General features: G+C 38.4%; 1 protein-coding gene across 5 annotated transcripts in view; it reads left to right on the top strand.

Moving 5' to 3' along the window:
* The window catches only part of rptor (regulatory associated protein of MTOR, complex 1), a 245,859-nt gene that overhangs the window by 118,056 nt on the left and 107,700 nt on the right, over window positions 1-20,103 (top strand). For 2 of the 5 annotated variants that reach the window (XM_055213773.2, XM_055213772.2), the window contains exons 15-19: window positions 8,299-8,373; window positions 8,476-8,541; window positions 12,705-12,896; window positions 13,653-13,793; window positions 19,397-19,517. In XM_055213773.2, the coding sequence (XP_055069748.1) occupies window positions 8,299-8,373; window positions 8,476-8,541; window positions 12,705-12,896; window positions 13,653-13,793; window positions 19,397-19,517 (595 nt within the window). Of the gene's footprint in view, window positions 1-8,298; window positions 8,389-8,475; window positions 8,542-12,704; window positions 12,897-13,652; window positions 13,794-19,396; window positions 19,518-20,103 lie in introns of all 5 variants that reach the window. The other 3 variants (XM_055213771.2, XM_055213775.2, XM_055213774.2) reach the window with 3 other exon arrangements.

Below are 20,103 nucleotides of genomic sequence, written 5' to 3'. Positions count from 1 at the left end.
TGCTAACACATTCACAACGCGCTGTTACAGTGCACGCATTGAAAAAAGATAGATATGTATTAATTAGTCTAAGCTGAGGTAATAACATAGTTTAATATGGCAAAAGGGTAGACTTTTCCTTTAACAGAATAAACATTTTCTTAACCTTATCTTAAATAACTTTATATTAAAACTTGGCACTAAACTAACACATTAAACTCCTGAGTATGAATGTATTAATGATTATATATTTTCTGCTATCAGGTAGTGTTTCTGTTTTGATTTATTTAGGATTTTTTTAAGTTATAGACTTGACTTGGTTATGTTCAATCTCTGTAAAAATGAATAAGGCTACTGCTCTATGAGTAACTTAAGCACAGACACAGCAAGCAACATAATGATATATACTTTATACAATTCTTATATTGAGATGAGTGAGCTTCATAGCATACTTAAGCAATATCGCTCGAGTAGGAGTGTGATATAGCTCTATATCATCACGGCTGTGAGTAGGCCAGAGGCACGAAGCCGTAGGCTGAGAGCTATATCACACGACTCCGAGAGCGATATTGCTTTTATACAACAGTTCGACGGCACACGTTTGAAAAACAAAAACAGGAAAACAACAACGGAGTAATTTTAAAAGCCTCTTTGTTTGGGAACTACTTTCTTCCGCCACGGATTTGAAGGCCAGAATTACAGGTAACACTTTCGGCTGTTTTGAATATCATAATAACTCAATGGACGGATTTGCCATTTTTAAATATAACAATTTATTGGTCACAAAGTGTAGTTTTAAGATTAGTTAAGTCGAGAATGTATATGTATTATATTTAAATCCACAGTCGATTAGTAAAGATAAAGCCTGTTTGAACGTCTGCTTAGCAAGATTCGGTACTAGAGATCCAGAGCAATGAGCGGACATCAGGGTTCACTCGCCCCGCTGACCACCGCCCTATCTGGGCTACATCTCTGACAGGGATTCCCTGGCTCTCATGTAGGCCTTTTCTGTGTTTGATGGTCAAAATTGAGATCAAATCAGCAGTATTTGGTGTCATGAAAATATTACTTATTCATATTTTGTGTTGTTATTGTTTTGGCGCGAGGTAAAAGTTAATAAAACTATATTTATATAACATTGCTTTCCCATTTAATCTTAACGCAATACGAGCACTCGCTTAGTATTAGGCTTTGTTCTTGTCAGTACTATATAAAACAGTTTTTCTATAAGTGTCACAGATGTTTTTTGCATGCTGCTTATAAATATATCAGTGGTGACATCTCATAACGTGTTTTAATAGTCACGTCACGATAAAATAAATTATCAATTGTCCAATTTAAAAGCTGCAGTGCTTACCTTGCAGTTCCACGGAGAATAATTCTTTTCATTCCTTTTTCCAAGTGTTAATTGTCCACACGATGTGACAATACTCCACTTAAGTTTAAAGTTACATCCAAGAGCGCTGATCTTTGACGGGATAAGTACTTCCAATTGGGATTTACAGACTGATTCACGAGCTAGTGAACTAATGAGACACACAGAGAACGTTTAAAAACAGCGAATCTGTGCATGCAGTTTTTCCCGTCAGAGATGAGCCCGTTTAAAGAACCTCCATTCACTAATACTAAAATGACATGTAGGTGGCGGAATGATACGAAAGGTGAAGCGGTTACTGTGCCGTTATCAGTAGAATATCACATAGCTCTTAACCAATCAGATTCGAGAACCAGAAAGAACTGTTGTATAAAATCTTTTCTTTTGCACCTTTGTCCTCATCTTTCCTCTTTTCTTAACCTGGGCACTGATGACTCTATTTTTAATCCGTGGTTTAGTATGTTACATCTCCATCTCTACAGTCTATGAGGTGTTGCCATTGAAGCTGTGACTTGGTGTGAACTAACCCCGCGCAGCTCTTTGAGTAACAGCTGAGTAACCCTACAGACAGAGTAACAGATCTTCTCTAGACGAAAACTCCAAAGTCCCGACAAGATTAACTGATTGCAAGGTGGCATTGATATGATTGACGTGTGGAGCATATGAGCAATTTAAATCCGATCACGCATTTAGTTTACTCGCCATCGGAGAGCGCGCTCATGGTTGCATACAGTAGCAACGAAAGACGCGCCACCTCTCACGCGCTTTGGAAGGGAAAAGAAAGGTCTATAAAACGTGTTTTAACCGTCTACATAAATAATCAAACAAGCAAGTTGACAGTTCTTGACGAGAGATTTACAGTTCGGCTGTAATAGAAAATATTTTAACAGATTAGTAATGCCCATATTATAACAATCGGGGCTTTACAAAATAGGTCTGGGGCTTAAGCCCCGCTGGCCCACCTCTAGTGCCGCCCATGTTCTAAACTGTTCAAATTATAAAATTAATGAGAATACTTGCCAGAACTTTGGTATAACAAGATAATTTGTGTTTATATATATCCTGTCAAGCGCTGAGAAATTCTGTCTTTGCAGGCTTTTTAAAACGCATGTCCTCATGCGTGAGCTTTTGAGTTTGTATCCATTTGAGTGTGTGTGAAGCGTCTATGCGCACAGAAAACAGATCACTTTAGCAACTTTGCGCTCTCATATTCTAAAATCATAATAATTGTTAACAATTGTTAACAAAAAAAAAACATTCAATCTGCAGAATATAAAACTACCAGCAGGGGGAGCAAAAACCCTAAAATAGGTAAAGTCAGAACAGAGTGGGTGGACCAGCTGTCAATCTGTCAACATTAACCAATTTGTATTAACAGTACTTAATGCAATTTTTTGCAGTTTTAAGATTTACGTGTTAACAGTAGGCTATTAGGCCAATGTGACTTACAAGCGAGGAGTATGTCCATCATTTGATCCAATCCCATTCCCATAAAATTCGTTCAGGTTACTTTGCAATGTCAGTCTATGTATACAATCATTAAATTCTACAGTGATAAGGTTTTACAGCGACTGATAACTTTACGTCCCAAATGTGGTCACTCTGTGGATCCTCAACAAGCATGTATATGAAGAAGAATTCAGAAAAGGCGGATGACATCAAAGTAGCACGAGAGGGATTCAAAAGCAGACTCCTTATGATTTCTCAAATCACTCTCGTGGTACTTTGATCTCACCTGCCTGTCGTTTTTAAAGTCAGGGATAGATGTTGGATGATGGCAAAGCGCGCATCTACAAACACTGTGCAAACCCCCCCAACATTACCAAAAATAAGGAAATCTGTATTTATACAGAAAAATCAAGTCCCTGTTTAGAGCAACATACTGTAAGTAGCTAAACCAGAGATATAAAACACTTATTTTTTAAGCTTTCAAGCATACCTACACTTTCTCTTCCATACCATCGCTTCTCATGATGCTGACTTTAAGGGTGTTTTACTTTATGCGGTGCTGGGATTGGTTAAATGCAGAGGTCACATTTCGAGTATGCATTGCATACTTGACAAAGCTTGTCACTTTCATTTTCATTTGTTGCTTCAGTTTTATTTACTGTAGATTACTCATTTGGTTTTGTGTATTTTGAGTGTGAAAGTCCTTTTATTTGCACTATCAATCTTAAATCGTCACTTTATAATTCTGCTCTTTTTTCAGTGGATAAACTGAATCAAATCGGCTGTCACCTGCAGTTATATACATTTTACTGAGACCAGTATACATTGGTCTTTTAAGAACTATTTGGGCACTTATATCCAGAGGAAAAGTAATAGAATAGAATAAAATAATAACAGAAGAAATATAAATATATATATATATATATATATATATATATATATATATATATATATATATTACCGAACTGTAAAGTGTCACCTTAGGCCTATAAAAGATTGGCATAAATCACCTTATGCCAATAAAAATTATTGATTTTGTAGATAATGAACTAAGCATTAACTTGTAACTTGTCAACAATTCATCAATAATTTGAATTATTTTACTATTAGTCTTACTATTAGTCTTATTAAAGGAGTAATATGACCCTATTTTATGTTTTCCTTTGTCTATAGATTGTTAAAAGATGTTTGTTCATACTGATGATCTGTAAAGTTGGTTCAAAGTTTTATATACAGCACTGTTCCAGAACAGTACAGCTAAAATGTTTGATTGTGTGCTGCGCATTTACTTGTTTACTGAACATGGGAAAGTACAAAACTGGTTGTGCACAAAGGCTTTGTCTAAAAAGTGGAGCAATTCCAACATTGCAAATACAATCTGTCTCTTCTGATTCACAGCCTGTAAGTAGCCCATGTTTTCATATTTAAAGAATTTTCTACTGACTATTCAAACGCAAGTTTTGAGTAGTGTAGAGTAATGCATGTTGTTTATCATTTCTACGATCAACAAATGCAGACATGGTTTTATGTTTTAGTATCCTTACCTTACCGATCTTTTAAGTTCTGCTCAAGTCGCGCTGGCAAAGTTGATCGATCAGCTTGGTCATCTGCATTTTCTGGGTGAGATTCGGGCTTGTATTGATAAGGTAGTAAAGACGATAAAATTTCCTTTCACTACTGGAGCTGATTTTCCAAACATGGTACGGAGCGTCACATTTCCGTTTACACACTTGAGTTATTCGGCCAATCAAAACGCACTGGATAGCTTGCCAATCGCATCACACTGTGCTTTCTCAGAACAATGAGCTTTGTACAATTCAACACGATAAAGAAAAGCGGGGTATAGAGAAGCTACAATAATGTATGGTATGTGGAAAATAATGCGTTTTTTGAACCATAAACCATGTGAACACATTGCATTACACCACATAAACAAAATAATGTGCTTTTTGCAATGAAATATTGGCCCTTTAAAAGCGAAGAAAAGCTCTTTTACACCCTCCCTAATGCGTTTCACTTACTGATCTCGGATTGATTCACTGAGCTCTGATTGATTCACTTAGTGACTGAAATGAATCAGTTTAAAAGAATTGTTCATTCTAGAGTCATTACTGGTCACGGTGTGTGTTGAATGTGTGAAAGTGAGTGCGGTGTTAAACCACTGAATTTTTATATGCAGGAAACAATACTGTAATTAAAACTGCAAGCAGTGATGGAAGGGCCCTCGCATACATAACACCGCCACGCCATGGCATAAGAATTAAAGGGAACAGAAGTAAATAGGCATTTAAGCATGTAAACATAGGTGAACCATTTAAATGTGTAGTATAATGTGCCACATTTCCTGACAGCAAGGTAGCATCGTGTAAGAGAGAGAGAGAGAGAGAGAGAGAGAGAGAGAAAGCGAGCGAGCATGTAGATCTGTCCAGTCTAGGAGAGATAGGAAATTCCATAATCATTGTAAATGTCACTTCCTGTTGCCAGCTGGTGGCGCTATGCCCATAAGTGACTATTGGCATGTAGATGTGTTCAGTCCAAGACTCTTATCAATCATGTAAAGTTTGGGACAGATCAGTCATTGCATAATCATTGTAAAAATGTCACTTCCTGTTGCCAGCTGGTGGTGCTATAACCATAAGTGACTATTGACATGTAGATGTGTTCAGTCCAGGACTCTTATTAATCATGTGAAGTTTGGGAGAGATTGGAGATTGCATAATCATTGTAAACATGTAACTTCCTGTTGCCAACTGGTGGCGCTATAACCACAAGTGACTAATGACATGTAGATGTGTTCAGTCCAGGACTCTTATTAATCATGTGAAGTTTGGGACAGATTGGACATTGCATAATCATTGTAAACATGTCACTTCCTGTTGAAATTCAATGAAAACTGTAGGAGGAGTTAGTTAAAGTATGACTGCTGGAAATGAGAAAAACTGAGCCTAAATCTGAGAAATAATTAAAAATAACTGACTTCCTGTTTGGTTTAGGGCATTGCTCCAAAACACTTTTTTGTAGGGCTTGTATTATACATGAGCACACCGAATTTCGTACATGTACGTTAAACACAGTCCAAGGGCTGCTTCGTTGAATATTTGAAGGTGGCGCTGAAACATGCCCCATCAGGTTGCCAGCTGGTGGCGCTATGACTATAAATGAAAATTGGAATTTAGATGTGTTCAGGTCAGGACTCTAAGCAATCATGTGAAATTTGGGACAGATCGGACATTGTATACCTGAGTTCCAGCAACTTCCTGTTTTATGACAAAACATCAAACTTTGTCGGGCCAGAACCGACACAAATTTTTACGTAGAGTCAAATCCTTCACAATGTAGCATCACAAAGGCCTTAAGATGGCACTCACCAAATATGAAGATGATCCGACGAAAACTGTAGGAGGAGATAGGTAAAGTATGACGCCTGGAAATGACAAAAACTGCGCCCAAATCACAAAAATAACTCAGAATAGCTGACTTCCTGTTAGGTTTACCGCTTTGCTCCAAGAGACTTTTTGTAGGTCTTGTCATGCTAAAGAAGTGTACCGAATTTCGTAATTGTACGTCAAACACAGTCCGAGGGCTGCTTCGTTGAAAATTTGTAGGTGGCGCTATAGAGCTATTTTCCCACGCCACTTGCACAACTTTCACAAAATACAGCTAATATAGCTCCTAATATAGCTAATATCAGACAATCAAACGGCTTTGCCAAGTGGCATAATGCCGCAAATGCACTTACAAATGACAATCCTTATTGTAAGGATTTTTGTTGTAAACATTGACAGGCATAAATCGAGTGCTGTAGGAAATTTGCTAGAGGTGGACAGCTACAAATTCTTTATGTAGGAAGAACCCATAGATTGTGAAAAGCAGCAGACGTAGTGTCCGCGCATCACTTGTGGATAACTGAAAATGGCAATAAAGCTGAGACATGGGTGGAGCTGAGGTTGCCTGGTGGTTGAATCCATGCCCGGCTAGCTCAACGGTTGTGACAGTAGCGGCAATTTACCTGTCACTCAATTGACCATTCCTTAATTATGCAGAATTTAAGGCTTAATGTGATTTTAAACTCCTACTGTTGCGTTTAAAAAAAACACCCTCTCACAATTGTCATGAAGGGTAAATTATCTATATAGACCAAAAAAAATTTTTTTGTACCAGGCTGTAAACGTGTATATTTTTGCTGTAAAATTGGGCATTTTAACATGGGAGGGGGTCTATTGATTCCCTTTTGGAGCCAGTTTCTAGCAACCAGTCAATAAATTGCAGTTTAAGTCACTTTCGTGTTGGATTCATAAGAGAGATCGGAAGGTTGTCCCTTGGAAAACCTGTGTGAAAACAATCACATTCAAAGATAACATTTAGGCCAAACAGATGTTTGAAGAGTGACAAAGTAACAGCTACAGTATTTCAAATAACTACTGTACACAACGGCTTTAGGACCCAGTATAAAAGCCAACAGGCAAACCTTAGCCAATCAGTAAGGGCGAACTCATAACTTCATTAATATTAATGAGCTACTGAATGCTGAGACAATAAACTGCAAGATATCGTCACATGATAAATATTATTGAAATCAGCCCTTGAGATTATTAAGGACGAAGGTCCCATGCATCATTAATAATAATGAGCGTTAAGATGCTAAATGCAGATAGAAACAAAGTGAACTGCAAGAAGATGACACATTAACGAAAATATTCAGTAATGTTTTTTATATTTTTAATGTTTTAATTATAAAGAATACAACATTAATGCAATACAAAATTAGCAACTATGATAATTTAAAATTACAGTATTTTTTAAATACTGGGGGGCACAAGCGTCTTTGAGGGCGGGCCCGGCCCCCTATGGCCCGCCCATAGCGACGGGTGTGCATGTATCAAAAGAATAATATGAAATGAAAAAATCCGTAAGTTTTAAATGCTGTACTTTGGGTGGTGCTAAAATAAAACATTCAAGTAAACTGTAAAAATGGCTCTTGACTATCATCAAATTAATTCTTTTTCAGCAGTTGTAGTGTTTTACTTGTGCATTGATAAAGAGATTGATGAAACAGTTCTGAAGTTGTCTGCTTTTCTGATGCGAGGGGAATGGGTAAAGATGTGAATCACCATAAAGAGTGCAGGCAAGGGTATTACATGAGGCATCAAAAATCTGTACCTCGATTAATGTATGAAGTAAAAAAAAAATCCATTAAGTGAGAAGTGCAGCTTTCACAGAACACCCCTTTCATTCAAGACAATGACATTAATGTCTCAAACCCAGCATTCATGGACTGAATATACTGCCACTTAGAGTGCCAAACAAACATAACCACATATGGCGCTGTGGAAAATGTGGCGTTTTAAAGGCGTATTCTGGTTAATTAACATCTGTATATGAGTGTTTTAACTCTGATTCAGACAAAACCCAGTTGTATTGGGTAAAAACATTCTCTTTTACATTCATTTTTTCTATTCTTCATTTTTATTCTCCATAATATCTTCTTTTTTTAGTCTTGTCAAGCCGATCTCGTTAAAGACAATGGACACAAGTATTTCCTGTCAGTGCTGGCTGATCCATACATGCCTGTGAGTGTTTTATTGGTAGGAATGAATATTTTTTACTTGTTCATATACAACAAATATATACAACATAATATACAATGAATGTGCTCGTGATTTGTTTTCCAGGCTGAGCATCGAACCATGGCTGTCTTCATTCTTGCTGTGATTGTCAACAATTACAACACAGGACAGGTGTGAAACAATTTAATAAACAGAAGTTTCTGCTTGCAGAAAAACTCAAAAATGTATGACACTTTTAAATTATATAAAAATGTTTGTGCTAGTGTACTTGTTCATAAGTTAATTAATAGCCTTTAGCATATACAAAGTTAGAGTTGTCTTCTTGGAAAATGATCTTTAGAATGATAATCTCCTTAATACCACCTTTCACTCGTTAGCTGTACCACATTGCAAATTATGGTATGTGGCAATATAAACTAAAGCAGTTGACTTAAACAAATGCAAATAACTCTTTAGTGTGTTTCGATTAAACACACATGGGGTCTTTAAAGTCCATGCAGTATTTTTTTAATAGGTTACAGACTGTACCTATGGAGAGTAACAATAAAAATGACTACATTTAATTTTTTTCCTTCTAGGTTGTCATCTGAATATAATTACTGATACTTTAAACAGTATTATTATGTTGGCTTGACAAAAAACATACTGTTATGCTGTTTTTATTTTTGCTGAAAACTGTTGACTTTAACTCCTACAGATTTCAGTATTTAATGTTCATAAAGCACATAATTAATACAACAATTGTTGACCACAGTGCTGTACATAGAAAAAGGCAAAACAAACAAAAGCTACACATTAAAATCCTATAATAATAAAACCTAAAATCTTTGGTTTTCGCCTTCCAATTGGTTGCTGCCAAACATTTCCGGCTACTTTGAAGCTCTCGCTGGTGGCTGTGTGATTGCACAGTAAGGGGTCGGACTTACAGTTTTCATAAAACAAGCATTTCAAGTTTTGAAATTCCATAGGCTCATAATTTAGTCTGTCAATGTAAGCCTAAGTAAATTATGCAGTACTAAGTTCCACCACTAGTGGTTCTAAAACAATAGTGGGATGTGTTGATCTCCTCCTCGAGTTTTAAAGATACCCCTAGCAATCTGTTCACAGACCTTCAGACTGGTCTGAGGAGGTGCACTTTCAATTTTCTACATTGGCCTTACAGTCGTTATAAAACATGCAGCTAAACTGTGATAAAATGCCATAAGCTTACATGGACATACAAATTCAATTAGCCAAGGTGCAATACTAAGTTCCGCCTCTAGAGGTCATAAAACAACAGCGTGGAATGATGGGAGTTGTGGTTCATTACAGTTATTCTAAGGGATTTCCATGGGTTTTTGTTAAAGGGACCATTTAAAATGTCCGCCAAAAAAAATCAATTCATACTCCACACTCCAAACAGACGGGGGCAGTATACCTCAAGAAAGTGAGTTGGTCTATTTTAATTTAGCAGCTGCAAATTTAGCAGCATATATCAAGTTTGATTTACATTAGCAACTAAGTTATCATTAAGTCACAAAAAAAAAAACATTCGGTCTCATTAAAATTGCAATGTTTTCCGCTACGTTTCGTGCGTCCATTTGGTGTTCATTATCATCGAAGACATTTCAAGCTTCTTAGCTAATGTTACATTTTAGCATCAGCTTGGTAGATAACGGGTGAAAACAGGATCGGATCCGTGGGTAGAGCTAACTATTAAACGCTAACAGCTAAGGATGCACGATAATTTGCATGCGATAGTCATTGCGCTTCTCGTCAGTGAAGCCGGTTTCTTGATTAAAAGTGAATCGCCATCAGCTGCTTTCAGATGGAGCCACATTTACTGCACAATGCCGTAGTTCATGTACAAGCTGAGCATAGGTTATCGCAATGCCTATTATAAGTGAAATTCTAGCAAAATACTAACAGCATCTTACTTACCAATCGAAAATAAATGTTGTCATTTCAGAGTCGAACCTCATTTCTTTCATGTCCATTAGTTGTCTCCAGCGATGAAAAGCAGTGCCAGTATTTACTCTGGTTCGGTTCCTTTATTTATCATATTTTATTTGTGATTCCGAGCGCGTTGTTCCCTGCAGCAAATGGTTGTGGTAGTGGTAAATGTCTCTTGCTTTAGCCATTCTTCCGCTCTCTTCCCTGAACTGAAATGCGTCCGAAAACCCTATTTTAAGGCAGGAAGGCATCAAGGCATGTCCGAATCCATGGCTGTCCGAATTGCATTTCTCTGAGCTGCCTTCATGCCTCTTAAGTCAACAAGTCAGCTGCCTTAGTTTTCGAACGCAGCGGTAGTAGTAGAGGGCTGTACTCCCACACATGCGACTTATTCTTGTATTGCAGTTTGGCTGGCGGTTATGTGCGTGTCTCGCATACCGCCTCCCATGGTCGAAACTGGTATTACAACACCAGTCGGGCTGTAGCTAGTAATTTAGCATGCTAATTCAGATTAATATTTCTGCAGCACTATACCTTGTCATTTTTTTAATGACATCTTTGCCCTCATTTCTTCTCATTCTTTTGATGCGTGTAGCTAATTTTTTAAAATCTTTTACCTCAATTATTACAAATGGCACCTTTAAAGCGTCGCCTACATAACCATTAAATACGAACGATATTGACTCAGTGACACTAATAAGACAGATTATGGTCCGCCAGGTGCGTGTGCACTTTTAGCCTGGGCCTTCGTCAAGCCAACATCAAAGTTTGTTCACAAACTATAACCTCTAGTTGTTTACTGTTACAGTATGTCAGTGTGTGTACATACACTGATGAGCCAAAACATTATGACCACCTTTCTAATATGCAGTTGGTTCTCCATTTGTTGCCACGAGTTTAATTTTCGTATGAGTGGCTGGACCCAGGGTTTCCCAACAGAACATTGCCTATCGGGTTTGTCATCCAACAGCAGAGCATGTGAGCTCACGTGGGTGTTCGCTAAACCTGCTTCACCGCTTAAAGTCGTACCAGACCGCTTTGCTCAATTCCGCTCCCCGCTCACCTACAATTTCATTACGCTCCTTTGAAATCGCTCCACACTCTGTTCAAAATTTAAAATTCCACTGCATGGCTAACACCTACCGTTTTCAACCGAAGCCTTACGCCTGGGACACACTGCCTACATGGCAGACATTGAGCTGGTTTGTTGCGTGACTGCTGCGGACAAAAATCGCTTTTATTCTCTCGCACCTGATATGCATAATGAAATCAACAGGCAGCAAACCCGCATCGCGTCTGCAACGCAGCCTTCTTGTGCATGCCCTAGACTCGTGCTGTAAGCGGTATCAGAGCGGAACCGGAACGAGTGATCCATCCAGTCTTTGGATTAAACCCCCGCTCTGTGCTCTGACTATATTTCGCTCGCTCGCTCCCCGCTCACATGCTCTGTCCAACAGGCATGCTGGTAGCATCTTTTTTTTGCACTGGTACATAGCCATCAATGTGAAAGGAAAAGGGTACACTTACTCGCCCATTATAGGCACTTACCACGATGGGCAGGGGTCATTATAGGAACTCTGGTGTGTGGCAAAGCACTTTATGTTGCCACATTTGTCCTATAACCATTATTCAAATTCTAAGTTGTGGCACAGTGGACCTTCTGTTGGTTCGGATCATACAGGAACGTCTGTATTGCTAATGAGCCTTGGAAGTCACTCAGAAAATGTTCTCTTCACATTGTTTACGAGATCTAATTGTTTGCTTATCTGATGTACCCAGTAGATATTTTCTTCACCTGACGGGTCATAATGTTTGGTTATTTCAGTGTGTTGGTACTAGGGATGCTCCGATCGATCGGCCGATAATGCTTGCTATGTTTCTCAACGAATTACGGTGAAATGCCACTACATCCAAAAGCCAGGGGGCGCTCTCGTGCAGAAACTGAAAATGCGCTGTACAAGAACAATACACGCAGCTGTAATGACACGCAGCTCCATGAAATGGCTGAAGGATATATTTATATTGCTGTTCTTCAAACCTTTTCAGGTATTTTTATGATAATAAAGAATATGTTTAATAATTATGTTTGATGAGTGTTGCTTTTGCAAATGCATGTTATAAACAACTCAAACTAACAGTGATTTTAGATCGATAAGGACTTACTGATCAAAAGCCGTAGGCTGTCCGATTCAGAAATGTGGTCGGCCATGTATTATGTGTGGAGATCGGCATTGATCGGAGCATCCCTAGTTGGTACGCATTTATTTTAAGTATTTCTTTCTAGGGTTTTTAAAGCTCTGTTGTAGTTCGTAGATGTGTTATTTTTCTACAAAGAGATTGTTAAATGTCCTGTATGTTTTTGTAAACCTTAGTACATGGGGGTCTTTGTCTCTTTCCTTCAGGAGGCATGTCTGCAGGGTAACCTCATTGCGATTTGTCTGGAGCAGCTTAATGACCCTCATCCTCTCCTCAGGCAGTGGGTGGCGATCTGTCTGGGTCGAATCTGGCAGAATTTTGATTCCGCACGCTGGTGTGGAGTTCGAGACAGCGCCCATGAGAAACTCTACAGTCTCCTGTCTGATCCCATACCAGAGGTTCTTAAGTTTTTTAGTCTAGTGGTTCTCAATCCTGTTCCTGGTGAGTCAGGCATGTTAGATAAGAGAGAAGAAAATGTGCAGGGTTGTCAGCCCCCAGGAACAGAATTAAAGCTCCCGTTCTTCCTGTGATTTTGAAGCTTTGTTTGTGTTTGTAGCTTGCAATATAACATGTATTCATGTTTCACGTGTAAAAAAAGCGGTATTTTTCACACAATTTACTTATCTGTATACCGCTGTTTTCACTGTCCTCAAAACAGGCTGATGTCTTCCTTGTTCTATGAAGTTCCTCCTTCCGAAATACGTAACGAGCTCTGATTGTGTAGTTTGTTTAGTGTGCTGTGATTCGATAGCAGCTTAGCTTAGCAGAGCTGTTTGAGCCAAAGCTGGTGACTGACGTATTCCTGTGGGCGGAGTTTAGTCAACAAACAGTTTTACTGACGTCATTAAAGCAGGAAATAGAGGGTTGTAGTCCAAACCGGCCGTTCGCTGTAGGCTTTGAAAGAGGAATTCTATTGAAGAAAATATATCGCCCGGCAGTGAACTTTGAGCTTTATCATTTTACAGGTATTATTTATGCTATTATAGCAACATTACACACTAACTAGGGTTTAAAAAATGGCATCAGGAAGAACGTGACCTTTAAGGACCACTGTTCTAGTCTTCTCTGAAATTGTTTATATTCAGTGTGTTTGTTATATGGTGACTCTGACCCAAGGCAGTTGTGTGTGTTTGTTTTATTGGTCTCACTGTCAGGTGCGTTGTGGAGCTGTGTTTGCATTGGGTACATTTGTGGGCAACTCTGCTGAAAGAACAGACCACTCCACCACCATTGATCATAACGTGGCCATGGTGCTAGCACAACTTATCAATGATGGCAGTCCTATAGTGAGGAAGGTAAGTTATGATTTCATTTAAGCAATTAGTTTTATCAGTGTCATAACCTTCATCACGCCACGGTTTTAAGCCTTGTTTATACCTTATGCATCTTAGGGATGTGCCGATAGACGATAGTATCGTGTATCGACGATCTTCAGACATATCGCCAATGGCAGGCTTTCATGACGATAGTCATGACGATAGTTGGCGAATGGTTATTATTATTATTATTATTATCATCATCATCATAGTTTTATATTAACACCCACAATGCATGCTTTTCCTTACATGAGGGTTTGTGGGCTTCACTTTACGCGGAGAGCTTGTAAAGAGAAAATTACTTCTTGCACGTACCTGCACTTAATGCGCGCGTCTTGGTCTCCTTCTACCACTAAATCCAGCGCGCCGCGTCATGAGCAGCTGCGCTTCTCTCTGTCTCACGTGCACGCTCTGTCCGAAGTCTAAACATAAACTAAAGTAGTAATCCTTATGTATTTGTTCAGTTTAATACGTTTCATGCGAGCTGCCTGAGGCAAACTTTACTTTTTGTTTAAAATATGACCTGCTGCATATATTGGCGCCACTCTCGCGTACGTGTAGAGAGCTGCGCACTGTCCGAAGTCAGATCACTAGGTATTAATCCTGTTTATGATATGCATTTCAATGAGTTGTAGCAACACGTCCCTCGTGTTTAATATATGATTGTGTTTAAAATATGATCGCGTTCCGCTGGACGGATGCCTTTAAAAAGGCTCCTCTGAGAGCACCACTGCTTGACACGTGTAGTCTTCTGCAACAGCACTAAACAAATGCATTGAATTGTTTGTATGTGCGCGCACGTGTGTGTGCATGCGCAGATGCATGTTTTTACAGTTATTAATTCATGATAGGGTTTTAATGACGCGCTCGCATTAATGGCATCAGTTTTAAGAAGGTTGCTGTCATGACGGTGTTGCTCTTGTTTTTTTTGTCCACCCATCAAGTGACTTGTTATAATGAGTAAAAAATTAACAAATAAAAAAATGAGTAAACTACTGCCCCGCCCCCCCCCCCCCCCCCCCGATAATATCGTGTATCGCCGGTCTCACAGGCTGACGATAGGACGATCTGAAAATAGGGCATATCGCCCAACACTAATGCATCTGCATGTTTGTGTTTGTGTGCACAGCGAAAATAACTTGTGGAGTAGTGGTCGTGTGCATGTGGCTCCGCATCCAAAAATGACTAACATCGAGGCGATTGCTAGTTAATTTAGAATCAGAATCAGGTCTTTATAGATTTTTTCTGACCACAATAATGTTTATTTAAAATAATAATAATATTTTTGTGGCTTATGCAACATTTTCTCAGCACTACTGTATGAGCTATTCTCAATTAGTGTCCATTCCTCATCATCTTCCTATTCAAGGTTAACATATTAAATAACAACCTGGGCCCACCTGGTTTCTATGTGATATTCTACAAAATTACTCTTCCTACATCATTCCTTTTGCAAAAGGTTGATAAAATATAAAAACCACACTCTTAAAGATTTTCATCAGTAAACCTAAAATAATCTTGACAGACTATATAGTGTAGTATATTAGTGTTATATGTATTTATTATAACAACATGAGCGCACCAGTGGGTTAAATACCCGCTGTATCATATTTGTTACACACATTTTAGCATGATATTTAGCACTATAGTAAGTAGTCATAAGTTCCTTCAATGCAGTAAATATGCATATTGAAATATTTGTAACAATATAAAAGTTATTCTTACCCTGATTTGCTTAAAATTGCAAAAGCAAAAACCACCTACTTCCCTACTATAAAATAGGTGAAGCGAGTAGTATTCATAGTATTCAAAAACAGTAGGTAAAAAGTAACAGGATGACCTATGATGTTTGATATTTATATTGATATTTATACATTTGGCGGACACTTTTATCCAAAGCAACTTACAGTGCATTACAACTATACATTTTACTCTGTATGTGTGTTCCCTGGATTCAAACCCATGACCTTTTGCCCTGCAAACCCAATACTCTACCACTGAGCTATACAGAAACCTACTGCTTCCTGCCAGATTTAGGAGTCTGCTTTTGATTGATACTTTACCATCCCATATGCCCTCAGGAGAGGTGTCACTCAACGAAAAAGAAAATGGAGAGGTGTCACATTCAAAAATGTCAGATAGCCATAACACAGCTTTATTCAAATGCAAACAAATGGTAAACAAGCGCAATTTAACCACAAGGAAACAGTCAACATTTGAAGGGTATCAAAAAAGTTGATCAAAGTTGTCTTAAGACAAGAACAGGTGTTGGCGCCGGTGTACATGGCATGCCGTCGGTCTTGGAGGCTAGTACTTTTATTGTTTGTTATATGCTGTTCTATTTTGGAAGAAACACGGTCCACAATATTGATATACTACATGTCAACTATCTGAGCCTGCAGACCAGGTCAAACAATTTGCTGGGCAATGCCTCAAATGGCTCATATTACCCCCCTTCTCTGTTCCTATCGTCGATACCGGGTTTCCTATGGCGGTGGCTGTGTTTGTTAACGGTGAAGAGACAGAAGAGGAAATGCGGAAAACGGGGTGGTTATGCTGTTAAGCTAAAGTCCTACCTGGATGTGTGGTCTGGTGTGTGGCCTTTGGATCATCGGGAGAGATTCTCAGCCAATGACTATTCTGTTCGTTGGCGTTCTCTGGGTTTATTGTACGATTGGAGTGCTCCCCAGGTTCCAGCTACGATAACCTTTGGTGTTTATGGGTCTCCTCGTATCTACCATCAAGGATTGTGCCTCAGCCATCTTCGCTCTTTTCCTCGGGCGCAGCAGTTGGAGGAGCAGATGAATAACTCTGTTCGATTAAGGATGGATCTGCTAAATTCAAGATCGGTAGTAAATAAGACTTTTATTATAAACAACTTTTTTATTTAGCGTGAGTTGGATTGCTTACTTATTACGTAAACTTGGCTTACTGTCAATAATTTAAGCCCTCTTACTGAACTTCTACCTACAAATTGTTTACTGTGTAAACTCACCTCGTTTAACGGGCAGTGGTGGCGGATTACTTTCTATTTTTAAAGGCAAATTTTCTTATCACCAAATAGCAGAATATAACTACGGAAGTTTTGAGCTACAGCTGTTCACACTTGAACTAAAAAGCACTGTACAAAATGCTTACTTCTGAAAGGAACTAAAAAACGAGACCATATTACCCCTGTACTTCGCTCTCTGCACTGGTTGCTTGTACAGTACTGGTTTGATTTTAAAATCCTTCTTTAAGTATTTAAATCTTTTAATGGTTTGCCGCCTCCTTATCTCTCTGATTTGTTAACTGAACACTATCCAGACGTGTCTCTTCGGTCATCAGAGACTGCTACGTATTCCGAAAACGAAGCTGAAAAATAGGGGAGATCGTGCATTTTCAATAGCTGCTCCCAGACTGTGGAATGCGTTGCCTGTTACTATTCGACTTTCTCCTTCCATATCGGTTTTTAAGGTTAGGTTAAAAACTCACCTTTTTGAATTAGCGTATGGTTCAGGATGAAATATGATGATTTGAAATGATGTTTGCCTCTATTCACATGTTTTCCTATAGTGTTGTATGTGTACTTATTTTTTAAATCATCCTGTGGTGAAAATGTAAGTTTTTGTTGTTTTTAATATGTTTGTGTGCCGTTCTATTACACTATAATGCAGATTCCATATGCAGATTCATCATTCAACACCATTACTGAGTATTTTCTCCATAATTGCAGATTTCCAAAATGAGGTTTGAAATTGCCCCAGTTTTCTATGTCACAAACCTTTAATCTGTCACATCAACACAGTTGAATGAGTGAAATCGGCCTTGGGAGGGGGACAAATTTGCATTTTCACAAATCACAGGCAAAGATGTAACGATACATTCAAGCTATATTTAGGTCAATAAATTAGCATCACAGGAAAAACAATTTACCTATATACATATTAGGGATGCCATAATTCTCAATATAATATTGAACCGTTCAGTTTGACCCCCACGGTCCAATACGCGCATGTGAATTGCGTTTTTTTTGTTTTGTTTATCCATCCAAATCTGTCAGTTTTATATTCCCTGCACTTGTATTAATGTGCGCGCCCATGTGATCTTCACGCTTGTGGCACGGAGAGTTTATATCCAGTCACTAGCCGTTTCTCAATGTCAAGGAAGGATCCTCGGAAGCCAGAATTTCGAGGATGCTACGTCATCGATCAATGTCGAGGATCCTCGAAATTTCAGCAAAGGACTGAGTCCTTCATTCGAGAAATATCCCATATACAGGAAAGGATGCATATGTGTATCCTTCGCGCTCTTCACACGCTGAAATCACCCACAATCCTATGCGCACAGCACCGAAAGCACACCTTTCAATCATGCAACGACGCAATGACATGCACTTGCTAGCCTGTTCCATTTAACGTGTTCTCCGAATGCTTAAGAGTAGCCTCGCCTAGCCTCTGAAGGAAGGGACTTGTAAGGACTAGTCCTGCCATGGAAGTATCCTTGACATTGAGAAACGGCTACTGTGCGCTAGCTGCGTTAACTCTGCTTGAACTCTGCTTGCAATGCTGGTGTCAGATTTCATTCGCGCAGTCCGACAACAAAAAGAAGCAGCACGACTGTCTTTAAATCTGAGGTGTGTATTAATTATTTGCGCGTGTAGATTACATACAACATCAATGTAAAGATGCAAATTCACGTGGGGCAATTCGCGTAATGCCACATTAGACCGATCGCGTCACAAACACGACTGAAGGCTACTAAGGCTGTCCCAATTCGAAGGCTGCTAAAATGAAGCCTCAAAATGCGTCCTTATTTCTTTGCGCTTCATACAACATCAAAGATGCAATTTGCGTGGGGCAATTTGCGTAATGCCACATTAGACCGATCGCGTCACAAAGCATGACTGAAGGCTAAGGTTGTCCCAATTCGAAGGCTGCTAAAATGAAGCCTCAAAATGCGTCCAATTTCACGTGGGGCTATGCGAATGACGCAAATTGGGCTTGTTATTGATGCTAAAATAAATCCCACTAGTAATCTTGATTAAGGAACACATTTTTGGTTTCTATGCAGACGGAATGATGTTGGACTTAACAGTAGTGCAGTAAGGTATAGCCTTCATTTACAATGTAAAGTTTAATTTACTAAGTACAGGTATATAAAATGGCCAATTTATGTAATAAATTCACATGTTTCCCAGTTTGAATAGGATATCATTTTTATATATCTTTATTTAATTATGTCTTATATTATTGTATCAATACACTAGAAAAGTGTAAGATGATTTTTGCATTTACATAAAATAAAGAGAACTGCAATTAAAACCAGTATTTTTGCTTCTTAACATCTCACTGTTCCTGTTACCTAAGCATAAAAAAAAAAAACTTTAATAGGCCAGGGCATCAGAACTGAAACCGAACTGAAAAACGTGGACAAGAACCGAAAATTGTATTGAACCGTGAACTAAGTGTATTGTTGCATCACTAATACATATACTATTTTGATTTTCAGAGATTACTTTTAAGTGCTAAAAATTATTAACTACAGGGAGAACTTTGTTGATTCAATTGTGTTTTTGTTTACCTGTATTTTTACATATATAGGAGCTGGTTGTTGCTCTCAGTCATCTGGTGGTGCAGTATGAGACAAATTTCTGTACTGTGGCTCTGCAGTTTATAGAGGAAGAAAAGAACTATGCTGTACCCTCACCTGCCAATTCCACAGGTATTCTGTCTTACACAACTCTTCACTTAATTTGTCTTTTAGTTTATTTTGTTCTAAGAAATGAAACAATTGTTACTTTTAAAAAACTTTAGCCTTTACAATTTTGGGATTGTTTCTTTCGATTCCACGGGACATGCCAAATTGAATGTAATCTAGTGTTCCTCATTGCCTCGCACAGCACTAAAATATACTTGGTGTCATTACCCACCAACAGAAATTATCTACTATGTTTGACAAAGAACCAATAATAACCTAACACAATAGTTCAATGTGTTGAACATTTATATTAATTTCAAAGTATATTTCCTTATATTTATATTATAAGTCCAACCACCCCAAACCCTCTTCACCTCTTCTTTGGAATTTACAATGCTGGCAATGTTTGTTAAAGCCCCTTTTCCCATCTTGTCCTACATTTTCTTAAATAGTAATAAATAATACATTTTTATAACTCTTTTTCTTATTTAGCTTTTTATTTTATCAATTAAAAAAAATCTTTTACATAGGAACTTGGCATTTGACAAAGTTAATCAGCAGTTACAGTGCACAAAAATACTTCACTGTGGTGCACTAATCCAGTAGTTAA

The sequence above is a fragment of the Misgurnus anguillicaudatus genome, chromosome 8 (assembly GCF_027580225.2).
Source record: "Misgurnus anguillicaudatus chromosome 8, ASM2758022v2, whole genome shotgun sequence".
Classification (NCBI taxonomy): Eukaryota; Metazoa; Chordata; class Actinopteri; order Cypriniformes; family Cobitidae; genus Misgurnus; species Misgurnus anguillicaudatus.
This window is presented reverse-complemented; position numbering and strand designations above follow the sequence as displayed.